Source organism: Sinocyclocheilus grahami, unplaced genomic scaffold, assembly GCF_001515645.1.
Source record: "Sinocyclocheilus grahami isolate Dianchi unplaced genomic scaffold, SAMN03320097.WGS_v1.1 scaffold57.1, whole genome shotgun sequence".
Lineage (NCBI taxonomy): Eukaryota > Metazoa > Chordata > Actinopteri > Cypriniformes > Cyprinidae > Sinocyclocheilus > Sinocyclocheilus grahami.
In genome coordinates this window covers 1,421,581-1,441,938 of record NW_015505236.1, presented here as the reverse complement: position 1 = coordinate 1,441,938, position 20,358 = coordinate 1,421,581, and the positions used below count along the sequence as shown (strand labels likewise).

General features: G+C 37.3%; 1 protein-coding gene across 1 annotated transcript in view; it reads right to left on the bottom strand.

Moving 5' to 3' along the window:
• The window catches only part of LOC107584109 (serine/threonine-protein phosphatase CPPED1-like), a 49,868-nt gene that overhangs the window by 5,836 nt on the left and 23,674 nt on the right, over positions 1-20,358 (bottom strand). The window contains 1 exon segment of the mRNA XM_016270552.1: positions 4,303-4,318. Within this exon segment, the coding sequence (XP_016126038.1) occupies positions 4,303-4,318 (16 nt within the window).

The following is a 20,358-nucleotide window of genomic DNA, read 5'->3' as shown; positions in this document are numbered from 1 at the left end:
GGTAATGTCAGGGATTCATCACAGTCACTGCAGTCACCAGCCAGGATAATCACCTGAGTTCTAATCACCTGCTGTCACCAATCAAGCCACACTACAAATACACACACATCAGTCACTCACTGTCCGGTCTACCGTTCACTCCTATGGACTGTTCTGGACTCTCCATACGATTTTCTCCTAAAAAGACTTACCTTCTGGTTCTCCCGCGATCCTCCAACGACTCCTTGGAAGCTGTTCCACGAAACCGGCATCAGACACTCCCCCTCAGAACTCAGATAAGAACCCTGGAATCATTCACTCTGTTGACACTCACCTGCCTTAACCCTCTTAGCACCAAAATTGCGACAAGACGTCATTCTTAATCCAATCAGGGGTGTGAAGTAAGAATTACAAATACTCATGTTACAGTAATTAAGTACTTTTTATCAGTAATTGTACTTTTTTGAGTAGTTTAAAAATTGTGTACTTTTACTTTTACTTGAGTACATTTTAAGTGATGTATCGGTACTTTTACTCCGTTTGTGGTGTTACATGCTTATTTTAATTTTATTTTTTATCCATCAACGTGATTGGCTAGAGAGATAGTAAAAGGTCTCGTGACTTTCTCAAATCAAATTGTGCATAGGAAACTTTAACCGCCAACTGTTTATCATGGCTGCTGGAAGCGCATTCTTCAAGCATCAATTCTGTCGCATCTTCCTCTAACTTAATATGTTAAGGTAAATTTTGGATTTCTGCTTACTAAATGATTTGTATATATGCTTGCCTATCTACACGGCCTGAAATTTGGCAATCTGCGCTGCCTCGTCTCTCTCTGCGTTCTGCAGCAGTCACTTGGATAAGTCGTTGTTGCTTGCTGAACTTGTTTACTTTTGACATTTATAATGTTACAAAAGATTTATATTTCAAATAAATGCTGTTCTTCTGGAGTTTCTATTCAAAGAAACCTGAAAAAAATTATACTCGGCTGTTTTCAACATCATCATAATAATAAATGTTTTTTGAGCAGCAAATCAGAATATTTGAATGATTTCTGAAGGATCGTGTGACTGGAGTAATGATGCTAAAAATTCAGCTTTGAAATCCCTATAAATTATATTTTAAAATTAATTCAAATAGAAAACAGTTATTTTAAATAGCCTAGTAAAAAATATTTCAAAATGTTACTGTTTTGCTGTACTTTGGATCAAATAAATGCAGGCTTGGTGAACAGAAGAGACGTCTTTAAAAAAACATTAAAAATCTTACTGATCAAAAACTGTTGACTGGTGTATAGGCAACTTTAATTGTTCTCTAATTTCTAGCTTTTAATTGGCTTAGAAATCAGATAACTGCTGGACAATAACCAATAATAATGATTTGTTTATATACTACAAACACTTTTTTTTATCACATAATAAGGCAGAATAGTTTCTATACTGTAATAAATGCTATGTTAGTTAGCACTGCATTGTTCATATACTTTATTACCTGGAGATGACTTGACAAACACAAATAAACCATATATTGTCGCAATCGTATGTTTAATGTCTTCATGTTTCCAAACGTTTCTGTTTTTCTGAAAACAACTGTTTTCATACAGCCATAGCTGGATGATTTTGTCCTTCCTCCTACGACTTTGTGCGCGAGAGCTCCCTCCGGCTTCGAGTATGAATGAAACACACTGCATGGAGTGTTCTGCGCTCCATCTCGCCTTATTCTGGGTCCGAATAAAACATCAAATCATGCACAGACTATCCTGTCTCTCTGAATTTAAATCTATATTTATTTACACTGGCTCTTGAAAACCTCTATGCAAACACACTTGCCCGAAAAAGAGCGGGGGACGAATTTACGTGATATTAAAAGTGGTGGTGGGGGGGAGGGGGACACACGTTTGCCATCCTTCTAGAACAATGTGCATTTATGTTAAAATTGTAACAAATTATCAAGTTTAGTTATTTTTATTTCTTTATTGCAAAACACTAAAACTGGCACCGTTTTGGAGAGAAATGGTCTCTCATTTTAACCCATATCATGGTGTGTGATGCTGAACTATGAGTTTCTAATGGTGTTTGTATTTGCATTGTTCTAAACATTAATATTTTATGTGCAACAACAGCATGCTGTCTCAGTGGCCTGACACATGGTTTTAAATCAATTTTTTCAAACTTTATGATTTAAATGGGGATGATTGTACTGAGAATAACTTTAATCTTTTCTTCAACTGAATACTGTTTCCATGTTTTAATGTATTTTAAAGAGTTGGCAGTCAAAATTAAAACTGCTGGATGATAGATATTCTTTATGACAAACAAGATCATGTGAATTACAGAATGTACAACGTTTTTAAAATGTATAAATTGCGGTGTACAGCGTTTATTATGAGGGGGTAGAATCCACAGCTCAGTACTCACTACTCAATACTCATGAGTACTTTTAAATAGGCTACTCTTTTACTCTTACTCAAGTAGTTTTTTTTGGACCAGTACTTTTACTCTACTCACACTACATTTTTTGGAAGTTAATGGTACTTTTACTTGAGTATATTTTTTCAGTACTCTTTCCACCACTGAATCCAATAGACTGTAGTTCCTAACATGGTGTAATATCTCATTTGTATTCCCTACCACTAGATGACAGACATGTAGTACTTCGATTCTAGACCAAAATTACGTCACGTTCAAATTCAAAGTGTTCGAGGAAGTAGCAGAGCAAGTGAGCTTTCGTGAGTTTTCGAGTTCAGTTCATAGCGTGCGAGTAAGATGTGAGATTTGTTAGAGAAAATCGCCAAATGGCTAATAAAAAGTTGTACTGTGAGGATGTGTTGCAAATGTTATTCGCCGATTCTGACTCTGAAGGGGAATATTTGCCTTTTGGAAATGACGATCGGTCGTCTAATAATCGCGCTTCTCCCGGTACATCTTTGCAGCGCACTGGTGCCGGCGTGCAAGGCGAGTGTGTTCACGAAGCACAAACAAGCGATCATTGAGTGGGGGTTCAATCTTCAACTGGCTGGCAGGAGCTGCCACTGTCGTGGCTGGCTGGATTGAGCCGCGAGTGGAAGCGACAATCTAGTTATCTAATTAAAAGACTAGACCCATAAGAATATATTAATAATCATAAAATTATATATTTCCTTGTAGAGAGAGTGGTAGAGAACGCGTTAAACTCGGAGCGCTCTTGCGGTTGTCTGACTGATCCGCCAGTGGAAGCGACAACCAGCTGGCAGTTGAGATCACGGCCATTTGGGCACCTTATTTGCAATAAGCCTCTATAAAATGTCGACAAATTAAAAGACTAGACCCATAAGAATATATTTATAATCATAAAATAATATATTTCCTTGTAGAGACAGTGGTAGAGAACGCGTTAAACTCGGAGCGCTCTTGCGGCTGTCTGACTGATCAGCCAGTGGATCTTGTTAAGGCATACTGCCAGCCAGCCAGCCACTGACAGGTCACGTGACCTGCCACCAGCCACTGGCAGGTCACGTGACCTGTCAGTGGCGGCTCCTGCCAGCCAGTTGAAGATTGAACCCCTACTGCGATCATTTCAACCCTTTGCCCAACGGGGATGGGGGTGGCAGGGCAATATCTTTTATTTCCTGAATATTACTGATGAACTGATCAAAAAGTAGGCTACTGTTCACATGCGTTTTACTACTATATAGTATAGTAATAATTTAGTACTTTCTCCTGTTTAACGAGTTCGTTTGCCCATATAATCTTTAAGGAAATTGTGTGTAAACTTATTTGGCTTGCTGTCCCCTCGATGAAGCAGCTTCAACTCGAGCTCTGATATACCCCCCGGGACTTGATATAGGATGACTACGAAGGGCAAGGTACCTAAGATGAAGGTGGAGTTTTGGGGAGGTGGAGGGATGCTGGAACAGCTGCGACTGGAGAGAGGTAAGCAGCTGCTGATATACTCTGGCTGTTGATTGAAAGATTAGATGGGCTCGCTCCTCCCTAACTTACGTTAAGGAACTTCATTTTATTGTTGGTTTCCTCTTTTCTGATCATTTGGAATGAAGATAAAAAGACAAAAAAAAACATGCAAATAAGTTCAAACATCAATTAAATATCTATTATTTCATGAATATTATAACATTCAAGAGGGCCTATAATTGATGACTCCTGGTGACGTCATAATATGCTAATTAGATGAGTATATTTACACCCCACATAAACTTTCGGTCATGCGCAACATTTTTCTAATTTACAGTAGATCTCTATCTTTAAGCCCTTTCAAGCCACAAGCTTTTGAAATCTTGATGTCAAAATCCTTAAAAAAAAAAAACCTGGCGCCTAAAGGGTTAACCTAACCCGTTCCACTCCTCCACATCCTGTATCAATAAACCATCCTGTCTTTCACTTACCCGTTGTGTCTGGCCTTGCTTTATGACACATACACAGGTTTCAAACATGGCAAAACGAAAGAGAGATCATGGTGCTGCTAGGTGGAATTATGAGATAGAGGAAGGGTTTGTGGAGCTGTGGCAACAGTACTCCTGCCTGTATGATGTGTCATCGAGGGACTACCACGACAGAACAAAGAAAGAAAAATGCTGGTGAACTATAGCGGAAGCGCTTCAGCAATGTTTACACTCTTGTTTTCGGAAGTCAGTCGCTAGTTCCGCCTTCTCGATGACATCACGTGTGTCGTTAAAGATGGCATGGGATGAATGGTTGGGAAGCAACGTGTAGCCTGACATGTTTCTTGTCCAGGACACGACTAGATTTTAGGAGTCAAAATCGTGTAATCTGACACAGTGACTATCGTGACCGACAAAAATATTGTGTAGTCTGAACCCAGCATAAGGCCTGGTTCTCCAGTGCAGTCAGAGCTGTTGTTGATGCGGTCAGAGACACCTGAGGATAATTTTTGGTGTTGGGAGACTACCACAACCACAAAAATCATTTTTTAAAGTTGTTTCTTCAACACATTTGTTGTGACAGTCAGTTTTAACCACCCTTAAATGGCACTTAAAGACAAAACTAACAGAGGTTACACCATAGACTATATAAAAACAGGGTTACACTTTGGTCAAGTTTAGGAAAAGTTAGATTTTTTTCAAATGAAATTAATACTTCATTCAGCAAGGATGCATCAAATTGTTAAAAAGTGACAGTGAAGACATTTATAATGTTACAAAATATTTATATATATATTTTTTAAACTTTCCATTGACCAAAGAATCCTCAAAAAAATTAAATCACAATTAAAAAAAAAAAATTAAGTCGCACAATTGTTTTCAACATTGATTATAAGAATTCAATGTTTATTGAGCATCAGATCAGCATATTACAATATTTTCTGAAGGATAATGTGACTGGAGAAATGGCTTCTGAGAATTCAGCTTTGCCATCACAGGAATAAATTATATTCTAAAATGTATTAATAATAATAGATTATAATCTTTTATTATGTGTATTATATAAATTGATATATACATTACAGTATATATTATTATATTACCATATTCAAATGTTATTTAAATTGTAATATTTCACAATGTTACTGTTTTTACTGTATTTTTTATCAAATAAATGCAGCCTTGATGAGCATAAGAGACTTCTTTAAAAAATATTAACACATCTTTCCGACCCCACACTTTTGAAAAGTATAGCACAGATTTTTAGTCAGATAGTCTGTTCCATTCTAAGTAGTCAGTTCTTGAGCAGCATGAGCTGCAATGTGGAGCACTTTATGCAAAAGACTACAATCAAACCAACATTATGAGGCTATGAGCTCAACACTGCCACTGAATCATCTGCATTTCCTGTCTGATTGACTATGTCTCCACGCTGGTCGACCCAACTGCAAATCCACATGGGCATGGGGAGTTTCCCGTCCATCTGCATAACCATTTTGAAGCTTCTCATCTCTCCCCTGCAGCAGTGGCCGAGGCTCTGGACCTTAAAGCTATGGACCGAATGCAGAATCACTAACAAGTCACTGAGAGTGAAAGACACAAATGAGCTCTCTCTTTTGTGAGGGACGTGAGACTGGACGTGAGACTGGACGTGAGACTGGCTCTTCCACAGTTCAGCCAAGGTTTCTTTTCTGAAGAGAATTCTGAAAAGGTGGTACCCCCATACCGAGGTAATGGATGCATTTGGAAACAGGAAACGAAATTTCACATTAATTTTTCATTCTGACAGCGCAAAGGTGCCAAAAACCACAGTGATGATGGCAAGGAAGGAGATGGCACACCAAAATACATAAACGGAGAAAATGATTATGATAGAACACAATGTTGAGAGGTATAATTACAGACTGCTGCTTGCTGTCAGAGTTCATCTAAATTTCACAAGTTGTTCTTGTTCCACATGCACATGAGAGCTATCTGCATGCTCTGTTGGACACTGTTAATGAACACAAACAAACACTACCTTGACACTTCAAGACTTACTCAGTGCAGCACATAAAGCAGTAACCTTCCCAAAAATTAAAAAATAATTAAAACAACAGGAACAAAACATTAGGATGAATTATAACTGCATTTAAATGACTTTAATTGGAAGATTATGCACATTTCAAGCATCTTTCACATATCATAACTTCTAATCCACTCGATGGAAACAAGCAACAGAAACATGACGGATAAAAAAAAGTGTCAAATTATCTGGAGAAGTCAGATGTGAAACTGAGGAGGGGGAAGAAAAATCAAAGCACTTCTTAAACAAGTCATTTACTCTAAGGACACTCTCTCTACTGCACTACCGGATATAATAATTAGACATGCAATACTGTTAATGACTGCACACATCTACTGTAACTACACATCAGCCTGAAACCTGCTACACTTTCCACAAATACTGCACAAATCAGGGCCTGAAATTATCAACAAAAAAAAGGATTTGTTTGTGTTATTTTCTATGAACGGTGAGCAAAAGTAAGTGCTTGACATTTAGAAAGCGTGGACTGCCAACCACGAGGTGGCAAATTAAGAATATGAGGTTTTATTTTTTATTAATATTATGCTAGGTTTGCAATTTTTGTAACCTTGATAGCAATATATGAGACAAAACAAAGGCACTGACATCCTTTAAAATCAGTCAGTGCATGTTTCTTTTAGTTTAAGCTCAAATCATGCATTTTAGTCTGGGACTAGACTTAAGACTGAGACTGGTCTGTGAAACCAGGGGTCAATAGGCCAAATGTATAAAGTAAATGAGCAAACAAATGAATGAATGAATGAATCAATCGATCAATTAAACAATTACAGAAAAAGGGTAACAGGACAAAAGTAACAGGGTTAAAAATATAGCTTAAATTAAGCTGTCTAGCTAGTTTGTAAAAATTGAAAAGATGGAACTAGACTGTTTAGTTGTTTTCCCATTATGCTGTTAAAAATGAATGAATGAATGAATGAATGAATGAATGAATTTAATATCAGTTCAACAGATTATATCAAAATGATGACACTGTTGTATGATGTTAAATGCTGGATAAAGTCAAAAAGATCAAGACGCACTTCAAGGTAGGTCAAGATATGTGTAGGCCAAAAACAACATTTTAAAGAGAGCTTACAGGCATTTGACATACCTTAATTTTATATAAGAGTGTTTATTAAATACAAAACAAAAATGCTTTTAATGGAACAATAGAAAGTCTTTTCCATTATCATCTCAAGACTTTAGTTTTTTTTTCTGTTCATGTAATCGCATTAATATGTGTCTGTTTGGACATAGTTTTACTTTGTATGCCATAAAAAACAACAAATTCCTTGTGTGTTTGCGCACACCTGGCGAATAAAGCTAATTCTGATTCTGATAAAAGTTTCTGCATTTTTGCGACTGTCTCAGCACACTTGCAGTCGCTTCTTTTCTCGGTTGTGATTTTTGGCTGTGAACATATCAGTGTGTCCATACTCCCACCAGTTCTGTAATCAGGCTAATTAATAAGCTGTGATCGCTTAACAACAAACAGTGCTGTGATGGAATTAGTTGTGGAGATTTGCTGCAAAGTCAGTAGTTTCTGTATGTTTATAAGAAGATATCCTTGTAAAGATGATCAAAAAATGCCATTCTGTAGGGAATTCTGGGATTCTACACTAATGCCAACAGCAGTGCCATGAACAGAATATGGCAGCTAGATGTGGAAAGTAACTAATTAGAAATAATTTCATTACAGTACTTGAGTACATTTTTTCTACTTTCTTGAGTATAATTATTTGTGGTACTTTTACTTTTACTTGAGTAGAATAAAACTAAAGTATTCAACTTCGCTACATTTGTTTTTCACCAAAAGTACAAAGTACAAAAAAAATAAAAATAGGACAAAGAAGGTGCCGATGGAGAAACGGATGGAGAGTGTGGAGCCCTGCGCTTCAGCCAATAACAGACAGGTCTGACTCGGGTGCAAAACCAATAAAAACTTCCAGTTCAGCTGCGGGGGCTGGCCGTTCAAACCGCGGTTTGCTTTGACTGTCAATCCAGTGTTGCCAAAGTTTAGCAACTTTTCAGACTACCCTAGCAACTTTTTTTCAAAAAGCACCTAGCAACAAATTTTGCCATTTTTAACATTTATTTGGCTACTTTTAGCAACTTTTGAAAAGGGACTCAAATCTAAAGAGCAGTAGTGACTGCAGACTTAATTCAAGATGAGCATAAATTCTTAAGATCGCTGTAGAAACACAAACTGCAAGGCTAAAGACAATGGGCCTCATTTATCAATCTAACGTAGAAACGAGCGCAGATCTGTGCTCACAAATCAACGAGCGAAAATGGGTCAGTGAACCCATGAACCGTGACATAGATGTGTTGAATACTTAATCAGGGAAACCTACAACAGGTTTTCGATTTCCCCAAAACGGCGAGAGGCATACAAAGCAATGTATGCCACCATTAATTGTGGTCAGAAACCCCTGCAGATCACCAAAGTGTGTGCCACACGTTGGCTATCAATTGAGCCTGCGGTAACACGTATATTGGACCAATGGGAAGAACTGAAACTCCACTTTGAGTTGACCAAGACCAGTGAGCATTGCTACATGGCAGATGTGCTCCATGCCATGTACATGGACAAGACCAAGTCGTGGCCTAATGGTTAAAGAGTTGGACTCGTAACCCAAGGTTGTGGGTTCGAGTCTCGTACTGGCAGTCTCGACTCTCCACCTTCAATACCACAACTGAGGTGACCTTGAGCAAGGCACTGGACCCCCAATTGCTCCCCGGGCGCAGCAAAAAATGGCTGGCCACTGTTCTGGGTGTGTGTTCACGGTGTGTGTGTTCACTGCTGTGTGTGTGTGCACTTTGGATGGGATAAATGCAGAGCACTAATTCCGAGTATAGGTCACCATACTTGGCCACACATGTCACGTCACAACTATGTCTACCTTACATTCTTAAAATCAATCCTGTCCGAAGTACAAGTTGCAGTGAAGTCATTCGAGGGTGAACATACAGATCCTGTCAAGCTTTTGGACAATCTGGTTCACCTCTTATCATCAGTTTGCAGCAGAGTAGTCAATCCTATGGCAAAGATTGATGTCCTGAAGGATGCCATTGAGGGTCATCTCAGTCCAGCACCATATCTTGGGTACCTTTTTGAAAGCAAAATGTCCCAACTCAGTCTTGCTCCAGAGGATGAAAAGGTCATTCGGAAACGATGCATCAACTATGTTGTTGCTCTAAGCAAGGAGCTGCAAGCAAGGCTCCCAGACAATCTCGAAATATTACGAAACATGGCTCTGTTCAGTGTTAAGGAAACAATTAAGCACAATAAAAGCAACACTGAAATGATAAATGTAGCTGAGTTACTGGGGTACCAGCCCCAGACAATTGACCAAATTGTTTACCAATGGAGAAACATACATTTGTTGAGGTGGGAATCAACTGAAAAATACCATTGAGTTTTGGAGCGAAGTGTATAACTACACAGACGCTTCCGGGTCAAAACCATTCGAAGAACTGTGCAAAGCTGCACTGGCTGTCCTCTCCTTGCCACACTCAAATACAGAGGTTGAACGGCTGTTCAGCCAAATGAGTGTGGTCAAGTCAAAGTTAAGAAATGGACTGTCACGCTCTTAACTCCATACTCCTTGTGCGGTATGGACTGAAGCTGGCTGGTGATACTTGTTACCAGCATAAACTACCCAATGACGTTCTACAACAGTTTGGCACCACTGCAACATACAGTTTTAAAGCCATTCCATCCTCTTCTGCTGATACCAGCTCATTGACAGAGCACCTGGACAGTGAAGATGAAGATGATTTGCTTGCTAATCTATGAATCATCAAAGAATGGAGTTTCTGTAACTAGTGGAATCAATGGCAGTGTACACTGCATTGTGAATGAAAAAAGTGCCAGAGAAAACACTGAACAGCTAACCAGACAAGAAGAACCACCATCCTAAGTGATGCCTAGCAACAGACACATTATATCACATTCAAGTTAAAATGCTAGCTACAATTGTTTGATATAATTGTTCATTTACTGATACCTTGTTATTAACATGTACAATTGTTGTTCATTTAGGTAGCATATTAACTACCAATACAGTGGTTTAATTGTTGTTTAATTGTTGTTAATTGTTAATTTCAACAAAGTAAAAAAGAAAATAGCCTACATAAACTGTGATTGTTCAAAAGAATGTAACTGTTCAATATCAGTGTTATATTTAAAAATAAAAATATCTGATCAAAAAGGTCTTGTGTTTGTATTACTTTTACAAATAGCCCACTACACGTATATTACTTTTTTCAAACAAATCTAAATTAACATTTTAAATAATGTTTTTGCTGAGGTGGCCAGTCAATTTGAGAAAACTCATTGTGTTTTCTGTATATTACATAAAGATGCAGTTTTGCGTTGCGATTACGTAATGACGTCATCACGCCGTGACGTCACAGCGTCACTTAGCAACTTTTAGCAACAAATCGTTCCACCTGTGTCACGAATTTGGTCCATGGACTTCCGTTTATTCTCGCACAACTCAAACTGTTGCATAGCACCGCAGACTACATATCCCATCATTCCTTGCACGATTTGCACACTGCACTGATTTGCACTCATTGCACACAGCTGTTTCTAATCACCTCACTCACTATATAACACCCACTCTAACCACCTTTCTCTGCTGAGTATTGTTTAGCCTGTACCCCTTTCCGAGTCTCCGTGTTTTCCTTGTTTTGCCTTGCCTGTTTCTGCGGTATCTGATCTTTGCCTGTTTTCCTGGATTTTTCCCTCTCGTCTCGCCCCTGTGATTCTGTCTGCCGATCGGTGACCTACGCTAGCCCTAGGACTATTCTTGTGTTTTGCCCACCATATACCTGTTTGCCATTGTTTGACCCTGCCGGTTTACCACGTCTCTTTAATAAAAGCTTGCAGATGGATCCACACGTCTCACGTCTCGTCAGCCCCGTTACAGCAACAGTGTGTCAATCACCAGTTTTGTCATTTTGAATCAGCATCATTAGCGTTTCAATATTTTAGTCAATGTGAGCTATGCTCTGATTTTAAATAGTAATTTTGTCAGATCCTGAAATGGGTCATACCGTTGATATTATCAGAGCACACAGCAGTATAAGTAAATAGAAACTCGGTTGATAGAAGGATGCAGTTATTGCATGGATGGAGCAAGAACAATGTAAGTGTCTAAAATACATGCACATAGTTCAGTTGAATGGTAAAAATCGCCCTCTTTAACAGTGCAGTTAAACTAAATGTACGAAGCTAAAATAACCTCAACATTAACAACAAAACTGAAATAAGAGCGCATGCATTTTTACCTGCATCTGGCTGATAGATCAACCATGATTTATCTGTCAATCAGATGCATTTTAAATAACTTTTTCTATGTGTGTGCTTTGGATGTGTGTACACATGGGCGAAGAAACAAGGTAGTCTATGTATGACCGGATGATTTATTCATATCCAAAACGAGACGATATAAACCTTACAGAGCGCTAAACTCTAATTTCTGTCAGGACCACTATCGTCAAAGATGATTGACAATTAGCATACAGTTTGGATTGGCGCTATGGTTCCGTTCTGGGCAAGAACTCCCTGCGCATCCATGCAGCCTAGCATGGATGAGAGCAGGGAGAGCATCGATAACCCCACCAGGGAAAACAGAACGGAACCAACATAAATGTATTGCAGATATCGTTAAAGTTCAATAATGTTATGTACACATTTTAGAATTAGTCTGATTCAAAGGAGAATCAGAAGGCTGAATCCCGACTGACAGAGGAGGAGTTGGGGATGGAGGAGGGTAATTAGCTATTGAGCAATGCGAAAACTGCTGATACTACTGTGGGACCTTATATATGAATACTTAGATGGGTGTCGTATTCCCATAGGTTGATGGGGATCAGCTGAGAGTCAGCTGATGCAAGCTTGACTAACGTGACCTGCCAGAACTAACTCTACGTTAAATAAAAAAAATAAATAAAAAAACTCACCCCAGAGTCATCCTAGGTGTATATGACTTTCTTCTTTCAGACGAATCCAGTCGGATTTATATAAAAAATGGTCTTTGATCTTTCAAGCTGTTTCATGGTACTCAGCGGGTGTTGCATGCATCTGTCCAAAATCAGTTAAATAAAATGCACCCATCCATAAAAAAAGTGTCTCTCACGGCTCCGGGGGGTGAACAAAGACCTTCTGTAGCGAATCGATGCGTTTTTGTAAGAAAAATATCCATATTCAAAACGTAATAATCACTTTCATGTAGCTTGCGCTCACTGTTGTACACTGGAAGCAGTTCCGGGGTAATGATGTATGAGGTCAGCTTTGCGCATGAGCCACTCAGATGTGGCGAACGCGGAAGCGCAGGGGAGAGATCAAAACAAAACAACGGTCACTAATTAGAAGTACAAAACGAGGATATGTAAAGAAGAATGTCGGAGGATTCCGATATAAGCCAAGAGGAGACTGGTTTTCCTTTGCTAAAGTAAGGAAACTTTGCTTCCTTTGCTCCTGTTAGCAAACGTTGGTTTTCACGAGAGTCACTAGCGCATACGCAGCTCTGACCTCATATGTCATCCGCCCGGAACTGCTTCCAGTGTACAACAGTGAGCGCAAGCTACATTAAAGTGATTATTACGTTTTGAATATGGATATTTTTCTTACAAAAACATATCAATTCACTACAGAAGGCCTTTGTTCACCCCCCGGAGCCGTGTGAGCCCCTTTTTTGTTTTATGGATGGGCGCATTTTATTTAACTGCTTTTGGACTGATGCATGCAACACCCGCTGAGTACCATGAAACAGCTTGAAAGATCAAAGACCATTTTTAATATAACTCCGACTGGATTCGTCTGAAGTTATATTATTTTGTGAAGATTATCTTGATGGACAAAATGTGTAAGTTTAATGAACTATGGTTGAACACAGAGCTTATTTTTTTAGATAAGCCAAAAGCCTATGGAAAAACCAGTGTCATGCTAACAGCCAATCCGCCTACAAAGTGACGTCAATAGTTCCCCCACTCTATTGCTGTAGCTAAAAAAAAGGTAATTTTATGTAATTTCCAGGTAATAAATATAGTATATGAATAATGCAGTGCTAATTGACATTTAATACAGTATAGAATCTATTCTGCCTTATGTGTTTGTATAAACCAATTCTAAAATTGTCATTAGGAAAATACAGAAAAATTATTATAGAATACAAATCATTGGTTATCATCCAGCAGTGTATTTGATTTGTTATCTAATTAAAATACATAAGAAAAAATAAAGCCTGTCAATTAGACGTAAGCCAAAATTTTATTTTTTATTTACATTTCTGTCCCCCTCATTTCTGAAATGATGGCTATGCCCCTATGTTTGCAGTACAGAAAACAGTGCATGAGTCTGCTTATGCTTGAATTGTTTAAAGTCATTAAAATGTGCACAAAGGAATCGATAAGAGGAATCAAAATTTTATAACAACTAGATAATTGTGCTTAAAAGCATCCTATTCCAGAACTGGAATAGATTTTGGACTCCCAAGCCTAGGTATGAGTTAAAATGTTAAATAAAATGCTCTTTTTTTTTGTCCTACTGATAATGTGCCTGGAGTCCACCTTTGTTATTATTACAAACTACACTTCAATGTGATTTTAAACCATTCAAGTCAAGAAGACTCGTGTGCTGTTTTCTCTGCTGCACAGATCCTTGTGTAAGTGTTCTTTAGCCTGTTGATTTTCATTCATAGTATTCAGCTAACAAGGAAATATTTTACAATAAGATTTAGAATAAATGTGAATGATATATAAGATTTTTTATTCTTTATTTATTATATACAATGGGGAAAAAAAGTATTTAGTCAGCCACCAATTGTGCAAGTTCTCCCACTTAAAAAGATGAGAGAGGCCTGTAATTTTCATCATAGGTATACCTCAACTGAGAGACAAAATGAGAAAAAAAAAATCCAGAAAATCATATTGTAGGATTTTTAAAGAATTTATTTGCAAATTATGGTGGAAAATAAGTATTTGGTCAATAACAAAATTTCATCTCAATACTTTGTTATATACCCTTTGTTGGCAATGACAGAGGTCAAACGTTTTCTGTAAGTCTTCACAAGGTTGTCACACACTGTTGCTGGTATTTTGGCCCATTCCTCCATGCAGATCTACTCTAGAGCAGTAATGTTTTGGGGCTGTCACTGGGCAACACGGATTTTCAACTCCCTCCATTAGGAATTGACAAGAATCAAAATCATAACAATTAAACGATGCCCAACCTTACCCACATTATTTTTTACTGGCACATTTCAATTCACATTGTTTTAAACCCTTTCTTTTCTTTTAAACCCTCACTTACCCTTCTTTGATTTTGCCCTCCTTAAAAACAACCACCTAATCTTATAAGTGAATGTACTTTTCAAAATTAGTTATAAAACAGTTGCTCCTCCTGTCAACAGGGATAGGTAGTATGTTTGCTTAACATAGCGTCAAGCATGACAATTTATGAGACTAATATCATATTTTGCTCCAAAATCACTATATAACATCAGTTGTGTTTGAAACAGTTAGCTTCTGTGGTTCCATGTTGCTTCTTATCACAGTGAGACAGAAAATATTTTTAATAAAAATCTTTACTGTGATACAAGCTGTGAAGTCAATTAGTGTTGCATTGCAATTGTGTTTATTGTCTTCCACTTTTCATCAGTCAAAGCATCTCTATCTGCATGTTATTCAGCTGTAGTGATATCATGCATTTGTCCATATATGGGATTTCCTGGGTCTCACTTGTGAAACAGACATTACAGTACATGGGTGTTAGGGTTAGGGTTAACCCTGCTCCATAATGCTCACATCGTCTCATTTTGAGTAAAAATAGAAAAATAATACTAAAGTACTTTGTAACGCAGTAACTTGAGTAGTTTTTCAGTAAACTACTTTTTTACTCTTACTTGAGTCATATTATTTTCAGTACTTTTACTTGTACTCTAGTAAATTATTCCTTAAGTAGCAATACTTTTACTTAAGTACAAATTCTTAGTACTCTTTCCACCACTAATGGCAGCACCCTTCTGTACTGCTTCCACAGTAAATTCCTCCTGAATTTCGTCCACTGCTTGCAGCGACTTATTTCCATCTCATGAATTGCTTTTTATTTCACATCTTATAGATACATTTGAGAAAATCCCATTTATCTGCCTGTTAATTAATGGGCTCATTACTGCAAGAATAGTAGTATCTAGGGATCAACATGCCTTTTGGCTGAGAGAGGTGAAATTTGCTGAGAATGTGAGAGAATAGTACATACTAAAAATAAACATTCACATAAAATAAGCCAGAGATCTAGTCCAATAAGGAAGTATGACGCCGTTCTGCGTTCAGTTCTCTGGAGACACACTAAACGCACTTCTAGAGTCTCTATTCCCAGCCACAGAACTAACGGATCTGCCAGATTTGGATGATATGTAAATCCTCAGTCTCATCTATTCAAACTAGTGCTCAGACTGCATTAACAGTTTAGTTTGAGGGTTGTGTGTGTGTTTCTGCCTGTTTGTGTGTGCTGTCATTAGGCCACTGGGATACATTATTCACAAAACTCTGCCAGAAATAATTTGCAAGAGAGAAGGAAGTACAAAATGATTTTGTGCAAGGAGAGCATTGCTTATGCTGGTCATATATCGCACCCATTTATCACTGTAGATCCTCTAAATGTGTAATTATGATTTAATACAAATATGCATGAAAGGCAACTGGCATAGTGCTTGGCAATTTCAATCAAGCTGATTCCTATACACAATGCAGCTGTTTCTTATCTGGAAAAACATATTTAAAAGGGATACATTATATGACTGTCACCTGCAAAAAGTGCTTGAAGACGTGTGTGTTTTTTGTTAATTTATCTATACAGATCGATATTGGAGATTTAATTGTTCATTTCCTCAATTTTTACATTTAGATTGTTTTTGCTGTCATCTAGCGCTTACGCAAACTTTAAAAACACTAACAACACTGTTAAAAGTTAAGTAAATGGCAAAAATGAATATACAGTTTTCATACTGTACTGTGCATTATAATGTTGTGACAATTCACTGCTGCATTTAAAATGATTAATTTTTGTTTTTAGTGCTAAATATTACATTTATTTATATTTATACAAAATAATAGAACTTTAATAATGGCCATTTATCAGCCATGATATAACATGAAAATAATTAACAGCTTACTGTTATTATTTCTTATTGAGTTTTTAATCAGTACAAAGTTGGATGAAAAACAAAGTAAGTTAAGTTTCTACAATCTGCAGTTTACCTTTAAGGAATAGTTCACCCAAAAACAAAAAATTTGCTGAACATTCACTCCCCCTTAGGCCTGTAGCAGTGTAGCAGTACATTATGTGCTCACAATGGATCCTCTGCAGTGAATGAGTGCCGTCAGAATGAGATGTCAGACAGCTGATAAAAACACCACAAGAATCCACAAGTAATCCATATGACTCCAGTCCATCATTAATGTATTGTGAAGCAAAAAGCTGAATGTTTGTAATAAATAAACCACTGTTACTAGATCAAATAGAGTCCTCTATCAGTAATTTTGCTTTCTTCTGTAAAAAAGTTGCCTTGTCTGAATCAGGAGAGAAATATGCACAGATCAAGCGCCGTCTGCAATCGAAAAGAGTCAAAAACAGACCTAAACAAATATGTCAGCGTTATTATGGATTATGTACTCACATATTGGCCAGAAGCAGTGATCAATTAATGATGTTTTTGTTTTTTTACAAACATGCAGCTTTTTGCTTCACAAGTCATTAAGTGATGGACTGGAGTCGGGTTGTGGATTATTGTGATGTTTTTACCAGCTGTTTGGACTCTCATTCTGACGGCACCCATTCACTTCAGAGGATCCATTGGTGACCAAGTTATGTAATCCTAAATTTCTCCAAATCTTTTCCAAAGAAAAACAAACTCATAGGATGGCCTGAGGGTGAGTACATTTTCTGAAAATGTTCATTTTTGGGTGAACTATTCCTTTAAACCAAATTACCAATCAAAGACATAATAGTCGAAGAAACCCCAAATGCAATCCAGGGCTTGTAGATTGACCCTGTTAAGTCCACTTTTGCCAAATGATGCTAGTTATCTTTTTAAGCCCCTGAAACACTCCATACAATGATGCAAGACCTTGAGATACACAAAAACACAGCCAAGCCTCTCCTAAAGGATATCTGATAACAATAGGCACTCCATCACGCTGTAACCTCCACAGAACACACAATTCTTCAATGTCTGCCTAAAACAACACGCTTGCCAACTTACCTACAATTCTCAGCAGATGACAAGCATTCTGTTGATTAACCAAATCCTGCACATTTCTACTGGCATGTGCTGAATGACAGCTGAAATAACAGAGGAAACACTTGGCTTATCACCGCTAATTAACACACTATACAAGATAACACCAATGGCAGTGTCAGAAATGTTGAATGGTAATTTAAAATGAAATGGTTTTGCATTATAACACAATGCAATGGGGGCTAAAAAACACAAGTTGCCTTTTAAGATAGCACAAGCTCTCCTTCTGCTTGTGTGTTTGGTGCTGTTGTCAAGAGTACTATTGTAGATTTACCAATAAGATGCAATCTAGGGTATTTACAAAGCACACAAACATATACATTTTACTTAACAGTGGCTCTTAAGCACTAAAATTTCAGCCTAATAAAAGATGCCATTAGGATATAGACTTGAAAGTAAATCAAAAACATGTCTCATGGGTTTATTCTGTGCATATGAGTAAAAAATACATCCCAGTATTCAGGTGTTCAAAATATAACCATATTCCTATAACCATACCCAAATATATCTGTGCTGATTTAAAGAGAAAATGTGTAGAATGTATTTATACAGTGAGAAAAACAGATACAAGTTCTACACTCTTATTGGTAGCTGTAAATATAAGATTAGTCACAAAATAATTAAAAACTAACATTCAAGAGGCTGAGGATGGGTAGAACTTTGTGAAATACAGGCATTCCAATTTATATTACTATATGCTCCGCCTCACCTTGGTGCTAACTCAGGCAAGTGTTACAGAACGTCCAATAGGATTGCACTGGAGATATTAAGGAACAGCCTGATTTCAATAAAACATGCTTATAATGTCTGATGATTGGATATCATTCTTAACATCACAATGCAGGTTATCTTGTTAAATTAAGAAGAAACTTGACTAAAAACTTCAAATCAGAATCAATGTAAACACTTCAACTGAAAGAAAAAGTCTCATTTAAAAGTATTACTACTGACACTACAATTCAACCCTGCTGCTACACAGTAAATTTTATTATTAACACAAAGTTTATCACAAAGCACAGAGAACCTGACAGACAGCCATTACAGGGCATTAGAGATGAACAGTATTCTACTAATATATGTTAGTGCAGCAAAGGAATATAGGGCTGTAAACAGATAGTGATATCAGGAACTGTATATTATATGTATTCATTACAAATGCCACCCACTGTACAAACCTCAAAGCTAACAGACATCTGGAGTGATCAGCATGTTTTCCCCTAAGGCAGATGTCTCAAAAAAAAGATCATCTTCTCACAGCCACGCTGCCTTTTAGAAAATGCCACTTAAATCATACAAGTATAATTTGCAGCAGGATATTAAATCTACGAGCTCAAAGAGCCCGGAAAAATGAGTTTGTGGGCAGTGGCTGTGTTTTCCTCTGACAGTGATCTCTGAACTCCAAGAGGATTGGTTTATTTTTTCAAGCAAATTCCTCATATTTGCATCCTTCATGTTTTGATCAATGAGAAATTAGAAAGTGGAAATGGAAATAGTAAAAGTGGTGTTCGGAAGGAATCTGTGGAGTGGATGTGTCTCTGGCGCCCAACTCATTTGCATTACACTATACTCGATTTCCATGAATACACAGCATATATAAAACGAGAGATGAAAGTATGAATCTAATATTAAAGATGTCACTTTTCATGACTAGAGAGATTGAATCTTTCTGTTTTGCCCATTTTTTAAATCGATTTTCAGTATCAATGCACCATGATGCATTTCTGACCAATATATATATATATATATAAGATCAATATAAATAGTTTCTTTTGAACACTAACCTTTGGAACAAAGAAAGATCTATATTTTTTCCCCTCATGGCTCACATAACCCTAAACCCATTGGATTTACTTGTTACGTTTCCAACAGCAACTCATTTAATGGTTTATGGTGTCAGAACTACTATGTATAACTGAAAATAAATGAAGAGTGAATTAATCTGGCATGTTCAAAGATGCATATCATTCGATAGCTGTAACAATAACATTGCAGTTTCTCGTTCGTTGTAGCCACATGATAACATCCTCGTGTAGGACTTTGAAATTTAAACAACAATCAGATGCAGTCTTTTCAGGCTGAAAGTCTGAGTTGCCTGTTAATAGTGGAAATCTTTATTTAAGCAAAGGGCAGTCCCTTTGCTTTAAACATGCTCATTAGATATCAACATGAGAATAGAGTATCGAATAATGTATGCTGTGTATGTCCACACAGCTGTTAAATAAAACAACATCCACTCTGATTCGACCTGCTCTGAGTTCTATGATCAATAATTAACCTATGCACAACATGCCTCTTATAGAGTCTGCACTCATAATAGAATCTGATGTATGGACAACCTGCATATTTCTTGTCTGTAAAGCTTTTAGTATGTATCCTGTAAAAGCACTCCATGGCACTCACAGCGTAATTAAAGAGCCAAAGGCAAGACAAAGGCACTATTCCATCTTGTGACCATAAATGAACCATTTACTGCAGCATTCTTGCATCAATAATTTTTGGGTCTTATATGCCCTGATTATTATTTAGGGGACAAATCCCTCTGATTACCTGGTTAAATAAAGGTTAAATGATTGTATACTCAACACTTTATATATATATATATATATATATATATATATATATAT